Genomic DNA, 20,110 nt, shown 5'->3' on the forward strand with positions numbered 1-20,110 from the left:
AAAATTTGCTGATACCAAAAATGTTGAAACAGATGAGGTGTATGGCGTGTTGGTCCATTACGTTTGCATTCTCAAATCAGTGTATTAAGAAATATGCCACTAAAATGTTAAAATATCAAACTGGTAGGAGAGCAAAATATCTTCATTTAAAAATGAAAAATAATTAACAGAAATCTCAGTGACATTTTCCTTTAGCAACTGAGTCAGTCAGGAAGAAAGATGCAAACTACGGACATTGAGACTACGTTTATCAAAAGCATCAGGACCACTGGGGGTGGGGGGGTGGGGGGATTAGAGTAGGCATTGAGTGTGAATATCGATGAATCTGAGCCATAAATCACAGTTGGGGAAGAGATATAAAAAAATCTAAATCTAAATTCTTCTTCTTCTTCTTCTTCTTCTTCTTCTTCTTCTCCTCCCCCTTCATTTCAAGCCAGTGGCATAGTATGTCAGCCTCATGTCTGATAAGGTTTGTTTTCAGAGAACTTTAACCATTGTAAACACTTTGGTTGTAAACAGTCAGCAAAAGGAATCAGAAGTACAGTAGCATGCTTGACCTAGTTTGTTCCTGTGCACTTAAAGGTAGAATAAGGACATTAGTGGCATGACACCCTGATCACTCACAACTGTTATTGTTTATCTGTATCCAGGTAACCAGGTTCATCACTTGCAACCAGCGTGAGAAAAATTGCCACAGCAGTGCTGCCGTGTGAAAACAGAGGTCAGATTAATTAAACTGAGACGGGACAAAACACTTTGGCTGAGAGACATCAAATCAGGACTTTTTATGCTCCGGCTTTGTGAGGGCTTTTCATTTGTCAATCTTTTCTCTCCACGTTGAGATCCACTTTATAGGGTTGTATTTCCAAAAAAAGAAGTAACATTTGTTTTCACAGCTTCACAGAGGTCAGGCTAAAATTCTGTACAGTGAGCTCTCTTCAGCAACGTTCAATCATTTTAATAATATGGAGCAGTATGATGATTTGTGAAGGTACAGCTCCACAACACAAAGACACTCTCCTTAGACACATTCTCTGAGTGTTCACAGAGAGTGTCTTTTCTCTCAGATGACACTTATGTGTTTGTGTGCATGTCCCAGCCACGTGTTCCGCACAGGAGAACTGAGATGATCACAGAGTTTTGCTCTCCGACAAGTCCTCTGGCTCTACATTCAGGTCAGTTAAACAGCAGTAACACATGATCTGAGTGTATTTGGTGACAGCAGCTGGCAAGGGACAAGAGACAAAGAGAAAGAGAGAGAGAGAGAGAGAGAGGGAGAGGGAGAGGGAGAGGAATACAGAGAGAGAGAGAGAGAGAGTCAGGGTCAGGGCACAGATAACTAAAGTAATCAGAGTCGCACTATGTTGAGATCTGTGTTTCCTCTGAAGAGGTGATATTTGCAGTCAGTCACATAGTGTTCCTCTCTTTCTTAGGACCTGAGATTGAGTGAGTGAGTGAGTGAGTGAATGAGTGAGTGAAACTGAGGACGTGAGCACTGGGGTATGTGTCTGTAACGCTCCCCTCACTCTATCAACACGCTAAGTACACTTAACCATCACCACACATAATACTCTGTACTTCCATGAAAAAAAAAATCTGGATTCAATGTGGTCTAACAGTGTTTGTCATGGCTTCAAAGACCTCATCTCGTGACTCACAACACTGACTAATCGATAGAAGTTGAGATAATGCTGTAAAAGGCTCTTCAGTTCTTTAAAATCTTGTCTCTGTTCCCTAGACACCATGACAGATCAATACCTCATTCTTTCAATGTGAGATTCATGAACCATCCTTAATAAGAGCAGACATATCCTTTGGCTGAACTTTACTTCTGAGGTATTACCTCACACTTTATAAGTCAGTGTTAAATTAACGTAATTAAATTAACTCAGTGTGTTGATATTGTCCGTTTCTGGACCTGTTAGACACAACACACTCACTCTCAGAATTAATCTAACACTGGTCAATTTGCTGTATAAAAAACACACTGACTCACTCATTATCTAAGCCGCTTATCCTTGTATAATAAACAATCTGGTTAAATTCACCCACATCAGACACTAATGTTAAAGAAACCCTGATACAGGACAAATCTATGTGAGAGGTGTCGGGGATCTTGTAATATGTGTCCTCTGGTGAAAAATATGTACCCAAAAAATTTAGTATTTTTTATGACTCAGCAAAGCTATACTTGACTTGATGTCTTCTTGGGATATTCATATTTATTTATTTTGTAAAAGTAATTATGTCTGCTGTGTATAATAAAACAATAAATTCCATTGAGGAATAGCTTATTTTCACTATATACAGTATCTTTCTTTTTGAGCAAATACTGGAAAACTTGTAACAACTAACTGCAAAAAAATCCAATTACACAGGAAAAGTTCTTGTTGTGTGATGTGCTGTATTGCTGAATGGAGTAACTTGTTTTCACTGTAAAACATTCATTTTGAGCAAAAACAAATTTGTGTATAAGTACCACCGGTACTACCACTACTACTACTGCTTCTACTACTACTCCTACTAATAATAATAAATCAATATGCTCACCATTTATATGACTCATAAATTTGGGTCGTCTGTCCTCTGGGAGGTAAATACAGATGTAGTAGACAGGCACACCAGACAGAGCAATGGCTATGCCAATAAGTGAGTTAATGGTGTCACCATAGAGAGGCACAATGACCAGGAACAGGCTGAGAATGCAGTAGATGAATGGGAACAGGAGTGTGAGCTTAAAGAGAGAGGAGAGAGAGCACATTTCATCAGATTAATGAGAACTACGATTTTGGCCCTAGTGTGACAAAGTGTCCCCAGCAAAATGTTATGTTTTCATAAAATTTTCCTCCTAGCTCAAACACACACACACACACACACACACACACACACACACAGACACACAGAGGAGAATAATGCATGATGGTGTACAATAGGATACCTTCACAGGTCTATGTCTGTCAGGCTGGGTGATACGCAGGTATATGAGGCCGGCTACAGACAGACCCACATACAGCCAGTAACTGAAGCTGAAGTAATTGATGAGCTGGAACACGTCTTCCACACACAGGAAAATCAGACCCATCACACACTTCAGACAAAAAACACACATTCGCCAATCAGGACACGAGATCTGGCAAATCACATCATTTCAAGGAAACATGTACATTCAGTCTACTGTAGTAAAGGCAATTGTGTAATAACGGACAAAACCTTAGCATCAAGCGTAGAGCGTAAGTAACCTTAGTCAATATTTGCTTCTCTGTTTTTGAATGTCACTGGATAACATTACGCACTAGAGACTAAGAAAGCATGCTTCAGTCTGACTGTATAAAACAGACCTGAGGTCAGTGTGGGGGAGTTGATACTCACGTTAAAGAGGAGTGCAGGAACGGGAGTGTAACGGTGAGCATGGATCAGACTCAAACTATCAGGGAGGTGTCCCTCTCTTGCCCCAACAAAAAACAATCTGTCACGAGAGACTCCCTGTATTAATAACCAGAGCTGGGTCCAACTCTCAAATACTCAGAAAATTCATGAAGAAATTGCACAATTAAGGAATGACAAAATTTGGTTTCAGTTTACTGTTGAATCAGTTTAGCCTGAAGTGACATTGCTCTTCTGAGTAATATAGTAACAGTAACTGGCATTGTTCATGTATGAGCCATGTAAACAAACTGGAGTACCTGGAAGCTGCAATAATAGACGCGTTGAGTCCTCCATAGCAGGACATTGCCACAGAGATGGGAATGATCCAGCTGAAGGGCCCTAGCACCTGATTCCCAAAAGTCTGCAAACAGGAAATAATTAACATCCCTTATAAACTTATTCCAAAACAGTGGATATCTGTCTATGTATCTATCTATTAATCTATCTATATATGTATCTATATATCTATCTATCTATCTATGCTAATGTTGAAACAGAAAATGAATCACTCTGAAACACAGCCTCACCACAGCGACAGCATCACTGGCCAGCAGTGATGGCATGTCCAGCACTACATAGTACGCCACGTTAGTCAGCAGGTAGATAATGGTTACTATGGGCATGGAGACAGCGATGGCTATAGGCAGGTTCCTAAAGTGAAACAAAAAATAGTCACTTAAATGATCAGGTCTGAGCTGTTGAAACACAGTCAAAATTTATGCAAAGAATATTACTGAGCAATGAAATATTGAGGTCTGCTGGTTTTCACATCAACCAACCACGATAATATCTAACTGCCTGAGGAGTAAACAAAAACCTGCTCCCCTGGTAAAAGTAGGACAAAACAAAACAAAACAAAACAGCAGGACTTTCACCTGTTACAGCTGCATTTGGGAATCCTTGATATTCTTAAATAATTACTAATAGATTGTAATATTATATATGGTGGGAGTGTATGTGAAAAAGAAAGAGTAAAAGATAAAGTGTGTTGAGTTGGTAGGACCTCTCTGGATTCTTGATCTCTTCAGTGACAAAGTTCAGGGTGTCCCAGCCAGAGTAGGAGAACAATGCAGAGTACAGGGCCAGAGCAATACTCCCAGGCTCAGTAGAAGAACCTTCAAATGGGTTCTCAAAATTCTGTGTGTCCCCTGTAGGCAGGCAGTAGGAACAAACAAACAAATATATATAGTGATATATATATATATATATATATATGTATAAGTATATAAGTGATTTCAACTCTGATGTACCAAAATTTACCATGTCTTATTTGTAATCATGACAAATATTACAGCTACTTTCACATACTGAATAATCCTCACTCACTGAATATAAAAACAACATTCAGAGTTCAGTGAGTCACAATGAATAACAGCCACACCCATTATTGAATCTAGTTTCTATGTAGACGTCATGCGTCACACTGTTATGGCTTCCTTGTTTACCGCTAACGATCTTTATAATGCCCACTGCTATGACCAAGAACAGGGACATGAGCTTGGCGTAGGTGAAGATATCCTGGACCAATGTTCCCCACTTCACATATGCACAGTTTATAAAGATCAGTATACCTGAGGAAAGACAAAGAGTTAGGACACATACAGTGTAAACTAAATGCTAACGTCTGTTATATAGAGGAAGTCCTTAGCCATTTTTGAATCCCTGTTTTGCCAGGGAACTGAAACTGAAAGTTCTTTTGAATGAAAACTAAGCCATATAGCAGGAGAGGGGAGCAGTTCATACAAGGATAATGCCAATTATCATGTTTATTAAAAGACTCAAATGCTCTGGTCAAATCTGTCATTCTGTGGTACTTTCATCAGATCACCATGAAAGTTTGGCGGTGGTAGTTTGGGGCGGGTAACCACAGTGCTCTATCCTTCCACTGTACAAAGACACGCATGTTCTGGGAAGTGCTGCGTTCGTCCCCAGAGAAACTTGGCCTGGAACACATTTCATTCCTATTGGAATAGCAGCCTACACTGTAAGACTAATCTAAGCGCAGAGGGTTCAAGCACAGTTGTCTGTCAGCAATCAAGACAGAAAAAAAGCTCACAATTACAGCAGGGTAAGTGGTAGACTCAAGGAAGAAATATTACGTCAGTAATTGTATGAGCTTCCGCAACCTCCTTTACTAGCCTTACAAAAGTTGCATTTATGTGGATGTGTTTTTCTTTCTTGCTTCTGTCATGATTAGGTGTTGACAGAAATTGCGGTCAGCTATCATTTGTTCATACTTGGGATTTTCCCCTTTCAGGGTTCTGGTTTATTTGGAAGGATTGCTAATTTGGAAAAAAAATCCAATCTTTCCTATTCTCAGACTGCGCCACGTGCACTGAGGCCAAAAGAAGCTCAGCATAACTGTCGGCAAGCTCCAGAAATAGTCTGCTTAGTTTAGATAAGAACAATGTATTAGCTGGTGCCAGCAAAGTGGAGTCTGCACACAATACTGATTCACAGAGGAAATCAATTCTTAGATACGTAGGAGAAATGACTGACCACAATGACGTTAGCAGAATAGCACAGTGGCAAAATAACAAGGTTGATTTATTCCAGCTGTCCTCACATGCCTCTTATCTTTGCTTTGCTCCATGCTTAAACACCCCAAGTTTTTTTCCCTTCTCTCTTTCTTTATCTCTTCATGGACTCTTTTTCTGTGCTATCGTTACAAAAAAAAAAAAAAATCACAAGTTCAGGACCTATGACCACTTCTTGAATCACCCATTTCATCCTAGATTCTTCTCCCAGACACACAGGACTCACATAAACAGACAGCAGCTATGAGCCTCACAGCATCATATGGTGGCTGGCAGGTGGGGTAGAGTGCCTCCACCAGGTAGTTGGCAAAAGTGAGAGAGATGATGGCTTGACTGGCCGGTTCAACCAGCAGGATGGAGGTCCACAAACGAATGAAAGCCAGGAAGCTGCCGAATGCCTCCAGGATGTAGGCATAGCTGGCACCAGACTTGGTGATGGTGGTGCCAAGCTCAGCATAACAGAGTGCACCAAACACGGAGAATATACCACCTAACGCCCAGATGACCAGCGACAGGCCGTAGGAGCCACTGAACAACAGGACGCCTTTGGGCGAGACAAAGATGCCTGAGCCAATCATATTGCCCACAATCAGACAGATGCCGTTGGCCAAAGAGATCTCACGCTTCATAACCATCCTCTCCCGTGGGCCGGATGAATCAGTAGTGGTACTTCCAGTAGGTGGTTTCAGGTCTGGCTCAGACTCAGCTCTAGAGCCAGGACAAAGCACCTGACCCATTGCAACCAACTTCTGCCTCATGACAACACTGTAAGAGGTGAAGAATTTCATATTTAATTTTGTTTTCAAAGTAAACATTTACAACTTCATGAATGAACATTTTCACTTCACAGATTGTAAAGACGATGTTGTTCACATTATTGTTCACATTTTCTGCTGAACTATCTAGTTTAGTAATATTTTCGCAGCTTTACTCAGATAAATAACAATTTCATTGGCTATGTTCTCCATGTTTTGACAACATCCTTATACAGTATATTGCTTAATACAGCGTTTGTTAACAACAGTTACCATGTCATAGTGAAACTCTACATTTCCCGCTGCTAAAATTCGAATCCATCAGTCCTTGTTTACGGACAATAATATCATTTGATAATCTGTACCGACACACTGAGCAAACGTGAAATGTCAGGGATTCCTAGAGGAGAGACTGGGGAAACACTGGTCAAAGTAATAGGAGAACGTGTTTTTGACAGCGTGATATCGTTAACTGGGTTGTTGTTCGCTCAGACTGAACATCCAGCTCAGTGAGCAGTGATGACTGACTGCAACTAAGAAGAACTGAGATGGAATATATCATAAAGCTATGACTTATTTCATTATTTTTGGAAGCAAAACATTGACCAAAAAACAGAATGAAGATTAAGCTTAATCATTGACAAACTGAACATGAAAAATGAACTTAAGACATTTTCTATCACGCAACTCAAAATAAAAGATTTAGTTCCTTATTACATACAGCATAGCAACGGTGACTTTACAGCCCATTGGAAATTGATCCAAAGTGTAGGCTCAGTCAATAGTTATGAGCTTCATAATGTACCGTAAATGGCCACTGTGGAACACCAGATCAATGTATAGAACATAGAAAAACAGAACAGCACGAACATACCTTCAAGTCTCTGTGGTGATATACAGAAGGAAAAAAGTGAGAAATGTTTTAAAAAAAAGATCTAACTTCTCCCTTGTGAGACACACGGTTTGCTCAGGATGGAGACAGTGCTTGAGCTAATGACTGAGAGATGGTAACAGAGCGAGTGGTGTTGCAATCTGGGTGGCAGCGAGTTTCAGAGCTGTTTTCCACCAGCTGGCCTCTCGAGTTGCTCTAGTTATTTTTGGAGGCCTGTGTTCAGGGAATGATTCCCCCTCCTCTTTGTAACAGCAAGAGGGTCAAGTGCAGAACTGAAGCTCATTTAATCCAAGCAGGGAAGTATTCCACTAAGGAATACTTTTCAGTTAGCTGGACAAGTCATGTCTTCAGTCAGGACCGTCCAGTCAGAATGTTCCTTAGCCGATCTCCTGTTGGACAGATATGACCTTTAACTCAAGTCACCTTGGTATGTTAGAAACCCTTTTTGGTGTAATACCTCCCAGTTCTCTCATCTCATTTCTGCCATAACTGAAAAAATGCAGTAACTGCTCAATGACACTTGTGATTACTGGCAGCAGAAAATGTCTGTAGTTCTGAAAAGGTTTTCACATTTCATTATAATTTGTTGACAAAAGTATAAATTTATTGCATACTAACGATACGCAAAGCTTTGTCACAAACAAGAGGAAACGTCTGATTTTTCAAACAGATCAACATAATGAACCAGAGACGAAAGACAAGCAAAAGGAATTCTGCACAATTTTAATAACACTGGCTGCAAGGTAAACCTTGGCTCGAATGTCCTCACCACAAACATGTACAAACCCAGATTCCTGCTACATTGCTACTTGTACATGTGTATAGTTATGACATATGAGGAGAGAAAGGATTCCAAACAGAATGGCTGAATGAATCTGAATGTCAATGAGATAATAAGCTTTATTCAAATTCACATCACGTTTTTCATAAAAGAAATGAAATGAAAAGAATGATCCTCATAGGGTGAAATCGTTTGATAAAACATCTCCTAATAACATCTGCAGATCAGTTATTACAAATTTCACTTTGGTACATCAGTGTACTTATCTCTCGTCTACATGTATTTGTATCTCTCATGGAAAAACACTTGGGAGAATGAAAATATAAATGAACGTACATAATCAATGTCTATGAATTATTCATGCAATGTTTGTGAGGAGATGTGATGCTCTATGCAAATCGGTAAAAGGAAGGGAAAATCCAGAAGCTCCCGTTCTGGACTACATAGCATCATGTTACTGATAGTACTAACAATTACAACCAGAATAGTTTGTTGAACTCTAAACCTACTGAAGAAGAACTCAACATTTCATCATGTCTACCACAACGGATTCTCTTCAACACAAGAAAAATAGCTATTTACCTCAAGTACATCAACATGACGAAATACAGAACTAAGACCTATTGTACTGTCCAGTCATCCCCAGTTGTAGTCCTGAGAAGCCAAAAGACAATAAGTTTTCCACTGAACCTCTGTGATAGCAAACAGAATGGGACTTCTCATGTTGAAATGTCTGACAGACTAAATCCAACTGACTGATGAGAACTCTAAATTAGTTTATCAGACTGAGAAACAAACGCTCTTCCAGGCTGATTTGCTCATTAAGGGACAATAACAACAAAAGTGAGCTATTAGAGCTCCAGGGCTACAATAGGATACTGAAGCCAAGGTAGACTAGATTGAGCCTCAGATGTCTACAGAACTGCAGCAATGGTAAGGCCTGTAAGAGATTCAGTTTACTCTAGGTTCCTGCTAGATAGATTCAACATACACACATCATTACAGGAAGAAACTATTCCATCAGACCAGAGTCTGTGAAACAAAAACAAAAAGGCAGAGAAAAAGACACTTCCCCCTTATCAGAAACTGTCTAAACAAAAGCACGTATTGATATATAGTTATTTGTTTTCCTTATTGCGTCTGACTCAAAGTGAGACCATCAGAGAAATCCCAGCATCAAATATCAGCTGCAACCAAATGAGAATTCTCATAAGTAAATGCAATTTGCATGTTTTCTACCCTTTTTTTTTTAAGTGTACAATCTTAATTATTTGTCAGGCCAGAAGACTTCACCGCTCCATCCACACAGTGTGCAGATTAGTCATCTGTGTAGCAGTTCTACCTGTGGCCTTGTCAAATTTTGAATTCACAAGGCCATTTTAGAGAGCGTGGACACCCCCCCCCCTCCCCCCGAAAAAAAACCAAACAAACAAACACACAAAAACCCCTGAAGTCTAACTAAAGTGATAGAACGGAGATGCCAAAGAAAGGAAAATTGTGTGCAGTCTCAAAAGTGGTTTTAGAATATCTAGAGGAAAGTACCTTTGTATGTTCAGGTATTGCAAAAAAAAAAAATCATGACACAACAGCTGATGTTGCAAAACATTTTGGAGAAGTTTGAGAATGAGGTTGGTATAACGCCATTCAACTATCAAAGAAAGTGCAGATGTACCTCTTAAGTAAACATGAATGAAAATGAACACAAACACACACACGCATGCACGCACACATGCACACACACACACATGCACACACACAATCTCTTCAAAACATGTACAGTAAATGCACAATACAGCCAGACTTTGACACTGCACAAAAATATGGCACATCACGATTCCATAACAGCCAGTTAACATGGGTTTCCAAGACTACCAGACACATTCCATTAATTCAACGAGATGTCCACTTGAATATTCTCCAAACAAACTGAACCTCCCTCTGACCAGGCAAATGAAAGCCACAGAGTCCCACTCTCAACACTTAAACTGATGAGTTTGTCCAAAAAAATGCTTGGGGATTTTTCTTGTTAGCCAGTCTGTTTTTCAAAAATCCCTCAGTCAAATCCACATATACAGGTTAAACCCTCTGTACGTGTCCTTTTCTTCCATCTAGGAACTTTATGGAGTTTTAACAAGGCTGTATCAATTCCATAGTGTCAATCAGAAACACAGCTGGTTTATTTACATTCAAGCATCTGGAAGAAGGCTACAGTTTATTAAGGCTTTCCCACCATTTTTTCACTCCATACACACACTTCTCAAACAAACAAATGATAGGGAGCAGATAAACGCAGTTTGTCAGATTTCTATTGCATGTGAGCAGGATGTGAATGTAGCTACGTATCAGTGCATACTAAAATACAGCAGATGACCAGGTCTGAAAGTTCTGTCGGATTACAGCTTGATCGTTTGCCCTGCTAAATCAATAATTACTCTTCTAGCTCATTCTAAAAGGCTGGTGCCATGGCAACAGAAAGGCTATTCAGTTTTTGGCCCCTTTGCGATCAAAATAAATAACAACTCAATGAATTAGAGAAAAAGAGCAAATAAAAGTATGTGTTTAATACATACATTTAAAAACTAATGATATAAAACAAGTACTGTAGGCAAAATCAAGGCAAATAGAAATAAAAATACTGTAACATTAAAAGTAACATTGATAACAAGCTCAAAACTTGTCCACTAAACCGGTACCTAAAGTTTGTGGTTTGGCATGTACTCAGCCAAAGATTACAGGTAAGGGACAACAATGACATAATGATAATGATGGCTGATCTATTGAACATGTTGTAAAAAGCAGCATCCATTTTAGGAGAGCTCTCAACAATGATATGACTACAGAATCCAGTTCAACCAACTGATTCCTTATTGGGCAAACAAGAAGCAGTGGATTTTCACAAACTGGAAGAGTACACATGCATTCATAAGCCAAACTGTTTCTAAACAGTTTGCTTACAAGTGGAAGACGAATTCTTAATTTTTCTGCGGACCCTCTACCCTTTCAGGCCTCAGAAAAGGGTGCAAGTCTGTCCTGGTGCTAGAGGCTTTCGTTCCTCTATTTTTAACTAATGACATCAAGTACTTCAGTTCCTGAAGAGCAATCAAACAGGATTCGATGAAGCCTCCACTCTCTGAATGGAGATTTCAGTGTTTGAGCGGAAGACCTGAATGTACGCTGACCCTCCAGGACCAAGGCTGGCTATTCTCCATGGTACACAAATAGTTGTGATGTCAGTCTATGTCTGGGGCACAAATATGCACTAAGTGTAAAATGGAAACTTCCAACATCTGGACTATAAAAGTGAATAACAACAATCCAGGATCAAAAATCACTGACTACAAGTCCAACGAAAACCAGGAACTCAGGGTATTCCTCCACTATGGCAGTACAAAAGCTGTCCACGCCAGCCTCTGGAGAAGTCAGAAGATGTTACGGGTGTAGTTGTTGTAGGAACTGGAGAGAGAGGGAGCGCTAGGTACGGCTGGTGGGGGGCTAGGAGAGCTCAGGTCTGGGTAAGGCTGCAGACCCATCTGCTTGTTATCCTGCAGCTTACGCACCACCACGCGGCAGAACTCCTCACTGTGCCTATCACAGGTGTCAAGCAGCTGGCGGACTTTGGCAGTGCGAGTGGGCTTGTTAACCACCAGCTCATAGTCTTCACGCATGAGCAACTCGCGGGCCAGCAGAGCATCCAGGCTTTGGTTCAGGCAGGCTTCCGTCATCTGCTGTACCACTTCCTCCCGCCGGGCAGCGATCCAACGTGCTGCTGGTCCCTGACTGTCCAATGACATGGAGAAGTCTGCAGATGGAGGGTGGGACAAAGAGGTCAATAAGCAAATCAGAGGAAATCATAGGGCAAAGAACCATAGAGAACCAAGCGATGCTCAAGTGGAGATGAGATGAAATAATCATTTTTCTGCTACCTCCAACACCTCCTATGCATTAACACTTACTTTGTGCTTGTGGCTGCAAGGTAAGAGTGCTTATTGGCACTTCACTGTTGTTCAGAGATGGTTGGGGTTTGAAGGGGATGTTGTAGTCTGCCGTTTGGTGGCATACTGGGTTCACTGGATTCAGGTCATTTGGAGTGCTCTGGTCAACCAGGGGTTTAGGGGGGTCCAAAGTCAGGGACATGACTGATGACTGAGGCACAACTGAGAAGAAAAGCTTACTGTGAACAATCCTAAAAATACTAAGAATGCGACATAGTGCAGGAAGTTCTTTGTCTGATACATTTCACTCGTCATCCCAACTCTGGTCTACTCAACTACACCAGTCTGTGCTGGTCTCATAAGCACACAACACAGCCCTATAAAGGGCACTGCAGATCCTCTATTCAATGGTCTGAGAGGTGATGGGGGGGGGGGGGGGGGGAGGAGACAATGTAGGACATATAACAAAGGAGATGTGAAAAGCCTACCTTTAGAAGGTGGGGAAGAGATGGTAAGGAAACCTGGCTGAGAAATATCAGTGTCTTGGGAGGAACAGGAACCAGATCCAGAGGTGGAACTGTTATCCTGTCATGAAAAAAACAAAATAAAAACAAAAACACATACATGTCACCCAAATATCAAACTCATCTTAGGCCTTTCAAAGGAAAAAAAAAAGGATCCATTGAGTAACCGAGTGCAACAGCTAACCATGTTCCAGACTAGGAAGGATGGGTTGGGTTTTTCTTACTATTTGAGGATGTGAATATAATAGACTGTATGGACAGAGACTGTGTGGAGGCAGCAGGCTGGGGAAGTGGCAAGTGGTAACTGACCGGCCAGGGTACATTGTGCTCCTTTAAGCTTTTCTTTTCACACGTGGTCATTGACGAGCAGCAGACTGTGCGTCGCCTCAGCTAAGGGGGGAAGGGAGGGGAGGGGGTGGTCATACAGATGCCACAGACAAACACATAACTGAATCAATAACAGGTTGTAACAACTTAAAGCTAGCTGATGGTTTTCACAGAACTTTTTACCGAAGTAGTCTGTCTGGTCAGGTTTAGTGAAAGCTTTAGTGAAAGCTTTAGTGAGTTAGGGTGTTTTGTGCCAACATCTCATTTCAAGATAATGGAGACATGACCACCATTTTAACGTAAAGAAAGTCACATTCACTGATAAGTCCATATGCATGACTGAAAAAAATAACATTCTCCTCGAGCCTAACCTTTGACTTTTTGACCTCCAATACTGCCTCCAAGAGGTCGACTTCATCAAACCTCCTTAACATAGGTTCCAGTTCAATCAAACAGTCTGTGGACAAAACAAAAGGGAGACAGCAGGACATTATAAAGCCAACCAGTGAAAAGCCTGTATTTCACAGGTGTTTGTGCTGTGAGGACAGGTGAATTTACATTGAAAGCACAGTAAGAGGAACTCAGTGACTGTCAGTGGAAGTTAAGCAACCATAGTGAATTATGTAGGCCACTTGGGAGAGAAAATTAGACAGAAGTAGCGTGGGCTACTGTGACGAGATTCAGTAAAAGTCATGTAAAGCTTGGGGTAAGTGGGCCAAACATTTGAATCAGCTTATTTACTGGTGAGAATTAATCATAATTTGGGTCATAACTTATACATGAGTCAAGACACATAAATTCACATAATGATCCACACCTACAGTGAATACAGATAAGGAAATCTAAACTGCTGCATTAGCTGCATTGGTGATGAGGTCAGACGCCCACGGCACCGACCGGGTAAAATGTGCTAACTGATGACAAATCAGGAAAGTAGTCTTGCTCAAGTGTTAAAAGGTCAGAGGTTCTGGCTAAGGACTCGGCACTCACTGAGGAAGGAGGGTCGGTCATCGGGGTTAGAGGTCCAGCCACAGGTCATGAGGTTGATGAGGGTTTCTCGGTTGGGGATGTCTTCGGGCAGACTGTCAAAGCCCGTGTCAGGACGCACCCCACGCAGTACACTAAACATAATCTGCATGGGATTGACAGCCTCTGAGACAGGGAAAGAAAGAAAGAAAGAAAGAGAGAAAGAAAGAAAGAAAGAAAGAAAGAAAGAAAGAAAGAAAGAAAGAAAGAAAGAAAGAAAGAAAGAAAGAAAGAGAAAATTGTAACATATTAGAGGAAAGTGACCACTGATATCTTAAGGACTGTGAATGATTTGCCACGTTGATCAATACTTCTCATTCTTTGAGAAAAGGAGAGTGACAGCACAGAAAAGAGATGTGACTACTGTGTGGTGAGCAGTAAAAGAAGAAGGAAACAGCGTGCGGATGAGGGTTATGATTTGTGCTGAGAGTGATTTTGCTGTGTCATGTTTGTAAGGCCATCACTTTACACTGGAAGGCAAATGCTGATGAGTGCTAAACTGAGATTACTCCGGGTCACACCTAATGCAGCATTAATGTGGACAACTCAGACAAGGTCATGGGGTTTTGCTTCTAATCATATGTCAAAGACTAGCTGTGCAACACTAATGAAAGGACAGAAATGCTGCTATTTTCTAAGTCTACATGAATGCACAGGCAAATGGGTAAATGAGCAGACAAATACAAGAGTAGTTGAAGAGCCAGGCAGGGATGTGGATGAGGAAAATTACAAATGGGTAGACAGGTATACATGACAGCTGACAGAGTTTAGTCCTGCATTACCAGAACTGAATGTGTGAGATGAGTACAATGGTTTAAAAGAAATAAAGTTACAAAAAACCCTCACTCTACCTTCGAAGGGGATCCTACGTGACAGCACTTCCCACATGATAATGGCGTAACTGAAAGAGGAACCAAAAGTGAAGGAATAAATTGAGGGAAGATAGTTTCAGGGATGCCACACAAACCCACAGACAGAGCTGGCAATCCCCTGCAACAGGAAGATGTCAACTCTCACATCATTATGACTGTTTCAACAGTCCCCCAGTGACTAATCCGCTCAATCGGCTCCAAGTGTCGCAATCGCACACAGTCAGCTTTTGGTGAACCAGTCAAGCTAGAGGAAATTCATCATCTCATATCACTTGAGCAGATCCATTCTTATACAAAAAGCTTCTTTCATTAAGCCATTACTTTACAGTGGGCCAGCAAACACGGTGTAACGAAAGACCATTTAAGCTATGTAGGGTCAAGTTCAGAGTAACCTCAGTCTTCAGTCTCAGTTCTAGGAATGAAATTCAAATTTACTGGAGGCCAAAGTGAAAATATGTGAACCAGCTCAAGCTGAATGTAATCTCTGAGTAGGATATCTGAGAGAAAAAACTCCCACACTTGCAAGACTGTTAATAACTTTGAGGGCTGAAGAATATTCCGGCGATAAGCATTTGTTTTTGTTTTTTTCTGTCAGGCACAAGCAAGGATGTGTGTCCTGAGGGTATGTTCAGGACGATGAGAATGAGGGAAGAAATCTTATAATAATGTTTAACATGAGGGGAAATCCCTTGAACAAAGGGAAAATTCTCACTCACGTAGCCCGAGTTTGTAACTATGCAGTGTTTGTGGTAATGTGTAAGACATCAAGGCACGGCCCCACAATAAGGACACTTTTGTCTCATCAAGAACTTAATTTCAAATGAAAAGTGATTACATAACTAAAGGAGTGTCTCAAGAACAACTTGTTTAAAAATGACTGACAATCTTTGGTTGGTCGACTGACCTGTACATGTCGTGTTTGACGTCAGCGCGTCGGCTCTTGGAGGGTTCGTACTCCTCGGGAGGCATGTAGATGACTGTGCCGCCCATCTCGGACGGCTTAGAACCGGATCCTTTACTGATGGAGAGCTGACGCCACTTTGACAGCCCAAAATCTGCTATCTGTGCATGAACACGTTGGTTCGGAATTAGAAACTCGAGAGGGTGAAGAGATCCATGTTTACAAAGATAACGGAAAAACTCAGATAACAGGATCAGTTCTTGTCGAATGAAATGGAATACAAGAATTTGGTTGGATTCATCCAGTTAAAAGAATCTAAAATGCAATCATACATAAGGTGGTTTCTCCAGTTTAATAACAGCACTTTCTCAAGGGCTTACTCACGTGAAAAAACAAAGCTCATTTACCACAACTCTTAATGACTACATGCGAAACCAGGGTTGGTTTCATTAAACTCCAGCTTCCAGCCAAAAGAGGTCTATGATACATTGTTTCACTATTTCTTTCTAAATGGATACATATAAGGAAGTATTTGTAGCTGAATAATGAAGAGAAGAGAAGAGATCCTGTTTTCCCACAAATCCTTTTTCACATTCCCACTATGAACAGTTTCATTTGGCCTGTCTGAAATTTTCCCTCTCTGAACATTGACTTAAATATGATGATGCCAGTGATTAGGATAACAGAAGTTTAGCAGACAATAAAATGACACTCCAAATAACATAACATTCTGCAGCATTAATGAACACACTGAACCTAATTAACTCCTTATCCTTGGTAAAATTCATTTCATTAGAAAAAAAAAAAACGACACAGTCCATGTTTACATAGCATATAACAAAGAATATTGTGAAAAGTCACCTAAAATGTTCTAGGAATGTTTCACAACCATTTCAAAACAGCAGTGTATTAACACAAAGACCTCACAAACCTTGACATGGTACTCGCTATCCAACAGGATGTTCTGGGTTTTCAAATCATGATGAAGCAGTGGTGGGGACATGTTATGGAGGAAGTTAACCCCGAGTGCAATTTCATAGAGAATGCGCAGTCTCAGGGACCAGGCTAACACTGGATACATGTTTTTCTGTCATAAACAGAGAGAGGGGCAGGGAAGTGAGACAAGAAAACACAGAGAACATTAAATGAAAGTAGTAACTGTGCATTTTTGCAACAGTGAAGGGGTAACGAACAGGTCAGAGGACCAGCATTTGTCCTTGGGCCTCAGTCATACCTCATGCAGTAGCTCATCCAGAGAGCCATTACTCATGTATTCAGTAACTATACAGAAGAACTCAGGCTCATTGCACACACCGAAGATCTGGATGATGTAGTTGAATCTAGCTTTGTGAAGGACCTCTGCTTCTTTCAGTAAACTGTTCCTTTCTCTGTAAAGGAAGTCAAAGATTGGGTAAGACCTGAGGGAATCCCCTTAAAAACACCTTTATACTGAGTTTGCCGGATTGACTGAGCCGATGTAAGCAAGATCATAAAAAAAGACATGTAAAGCCATTAATTGCACATTTTATTGTCTCCTGCATGCAGTTTCTTTCAGCAAACTGAATTTTAGTCTATTTTTCAGTCAGACAGTAACTTGTGAATTTTTTGTGAAAAACAGTTTAGGTTACTAGAACATGACAGTGAGGGCTTCTGTGACGTTAAATTAATGATTTCATTAAGACATCTTTCTGTTATGGAAGCGAAAATTCCGCTATTAGAGATTTCAGCAATTTTGCAAAGTCATTGTGTCATTCATTTTCATCTCAAACCTTGTGATTGCTTTGTATGTCGTTTGTTTTTCTCACATCACACGTGTTAGATAGAGTATCATTCCTAAAATTAACATAAGATACTACCATGCATAAAAAGAGTGTCACAAATCTGATGCGAGAAAACCAGTGCGTAACACTGTACTGTACCTTTCACCGACTGGGGAATCCAGTTTCAAGCACTTAATGGCAACGGTTGTGCGCCAGTCACTGTGTTGTGCCTTGAACACAGTTCCAAAGCCTCCTTTGCTCAGATAATGTAAATCCGTAAGTTTTCGATAGGGGATCACTGGCAATGTGCTAGTGAGACTACAAATATTGACACAGCCTGTATGTTCCATGGTTACCGATATGATAACACAAAGGGCCTGACCAGCACCGTTATGTTGAAAACGAGAAAGAAACTTCAAGCTCGGGCAGCTGATTAGCCCAGAGCATCGTAGCATTCAAAATAATATATGTCCTACGACAGACAGGGATCTGATGCTTTGAATTGGCTCCGGTTAAATAGATCGACTTAGGTGTCGGATGAGTTAACTATCTTCCTCTCAAACGTCAGACTTCAAGAGAGCGAAAACAAAGTCAAAGGCTACACACAAAGCGATTCGTCTCAGTTACCCGCTGTCACACCCCCAAAAGAGGCAAAAACCACAGCACATCAGCGTCCACAAAATGATTCCAACTATGCCAGATCGCCTCGACACACTCTTTCAGAACACCGCGAACTGTAGATTTCTCGTCCAAAATACAGCAATATGTAGTTCCTGTCGAACGGTGGGACGCTGCAGGTCTAGCCCCTTGCTTCTCGGATTTTTGGCAGGTGGCTGGTCAGGGAAATCCAGATAAAACAAGAAAACCCAGTACTACATCGTTTCCGGGTTTAACAAGCGTAGGTTCAAAACCGTCGACACTTTATGACGTTTGTAATGCATGATTCCGGGTTCAAATAGCAAAACAGAAACGGCACGTTTGTCTGGCAGTTCTCTTATGTGTGAGGCCGAAAATAGAGTAGCCTGTTTGCTGAAGCGCACCTCTTGAGTTTAACATTCCGATAGGTCTCCTGTCAGTATGAACATAGTCAACGTGTGTTAATTACTAAAAGAATAAAGTTTTCCACATCCGTGTACGTAAGACATACAACGGTACAGTTTGAATGTATTGCTGTGCATGAATCAGACGACAAACAAGCACACCCCACGCTGTTGGTTTGGGTATTGTAATCTCTCACTGACTACTCGTTTTAGAATTGCACGTGAGTGAAAGTGTTGGTTTATAAACGTACCAGGATCTTAACGCAAGCACTCCATCTCTAAGCATAAACTTAACATGCTGCCGTCTTAATAAAACTTGTCTATCAAATATATATTAGGGAAACAAGTTATCTTATCTACCGCAGTACCACAACAGTGCAGTAAACATTTTTATATGGCGTTCTCGAAATGTCTTGTTGCAAAGACTCGGGGATTTCCCCAGGTTTCTGGGGGATTCAGCAGTTTTAATTCTTCAGCGTTTGTGGATGGCTGTCTGTGGAGGCAATGTTGTTTTGTTGTGGAGCTAAGGGTGCATCAAGCTGATGTTTTTTTTTTTTTTTATCAGTTTTTCTTTTACAAGGACAACTGAAAATTGAGTCTGATTTCGACATTTTAAAATGCTCTTTATATCAGCGCGTAGTTCTTCTATAATCTGTAAGTTCTGTGAGTGGCTAAGAAACGAATAGCTCATACATTGTATTTATTTTCCTTTCGTTTTATTATTTATTTTTGTTTGAGCCTGAGATATGTCTTTGCACTGATTTCAGTTGTTGCATGAGATACGGACAGAATCTTTTCAATCCCTCAAATAAGAACGCGTGTCTGTAAATAACATCATATCTTCTAAATTTGGGCATTGCGTACGTTGGTAAACGCTCTTTCCTCTTGCTGGTTAGGTTTTGAAGAGAGCCATCTTGTGGTAATATATTTTGATCGGGTAGTGACACAAGTAGTTTCACTGCCGCATTTCGCACCATCCTACGGCAAAGAGGAAAGAACAAAGTCTGAGACAGAAGTCTGAGTGAAGGAGAAAGGGAAAACTGGATTGCCTCTATTTGAAATAATTTTGTAGAGTCATCGGAAATACTTGAATCCTAGTACTTTTGTTGTTGTTGTTGTTGTTGTTGTTGTTGTTGCTGCTGCGGGTCCTCCCCCGTTTATTCTAAATGCTGACGTAAGCAATCTTGTGAATGTGAGTGTGAAATGCCTGCGACTTTATCAGCTGATTATAGAGTCCATCTCCTGCACCCTACTGGTTTTGACTTTAACCTACTGTATTAATCTCGTCCTGTTGCTCTGTTCCCTAGGTTTCCACATACGAATAAATCCACATAGGT

The 20,110-nt window shown here is 40.8% G+C and overlaps 2 protein-coding genes across 2 annotated transcripts; both read right to left on the reverse strand.

Moving 5' to 3' along the window:
* Positions 1 to 1,130: 1,130 nt before the first annotated feature.
* LOC115812261 (Y+L amino acid transporter 2) lies at positions 1,131 to 6,721 on the reverse strand. The gene is made up of 9 exons (XM_030774747.1): positions 6,190 to 6,721; positions 4,872 to 4,997; positions 4,430 to 4,574; positions 3,954 to 4,077; positions 3,684 to 3,787; positions 3,370 to 3,466; positions 2,939 to 3,088; positions 2,551 to 2,734; positions 1,131 to 1,225 (listed from the first exon to the last, which is right to left on the reverse strand). The coding sequence occupies exons 1-9, from the start codon at positions 6,719 to 6,721 to the stop codon at positions 1,131 to 1,133; spliced, it is 1,557 nt and encodes a 518-aa protein (XP_030630607.1).
* Positions 6,722 to 11,756: 5,035 nt separating this feature from the next.
* On the reverse strand, positions 11,757 to 18,089 carry ripk2 (receptor-interacting serine-threonine kinase 2). The gene is made up of 11 exons (XM_030773243.1): positions 17,893 to 18,089; positions 17,208 to 17,361; positions 16,905 to 17,060; positions 15,977 to 16,134; positions 15,052 to 15,101; positions 14,165 to 14,326; positions 13,546 to 13,631; positions 13,157 to 13,237; positions 12,812 to 12,908; positions 12,345 to 12,545; positions 11,757 to 12,190 (listed from the first exon to the last, which is right to left on the reverse strand). Exons 1-11 carry the CDS (start codon positions 18,081 to 18,083, stop codon positions 11,811 to 11,813), a joined length of 1,716 nt encoding a protein of 571 aa, XP_030629103.1. The 5' UTR covers positions 18,084 to 18,089; the 3' UTR covers positions 11,757 to 11,810.
* Positions 18,090 to 20,110: the final 2,021 nt, after the last annotated feature.

The sequence above is a fragment of the Chanos chanos genome, chromosome 5, assembly GCF_902362185.1.
Source record: "Chanos chanos chromosome 5, fChaCha1.1, whole genome shotgun sequence".
NCBI classification, from domain to species: Eukaryota; Metazoa; Chordata; class Actinopteri; order Gonorynchiformes; family Chanidae; genus Chanos; species Chanos chanos.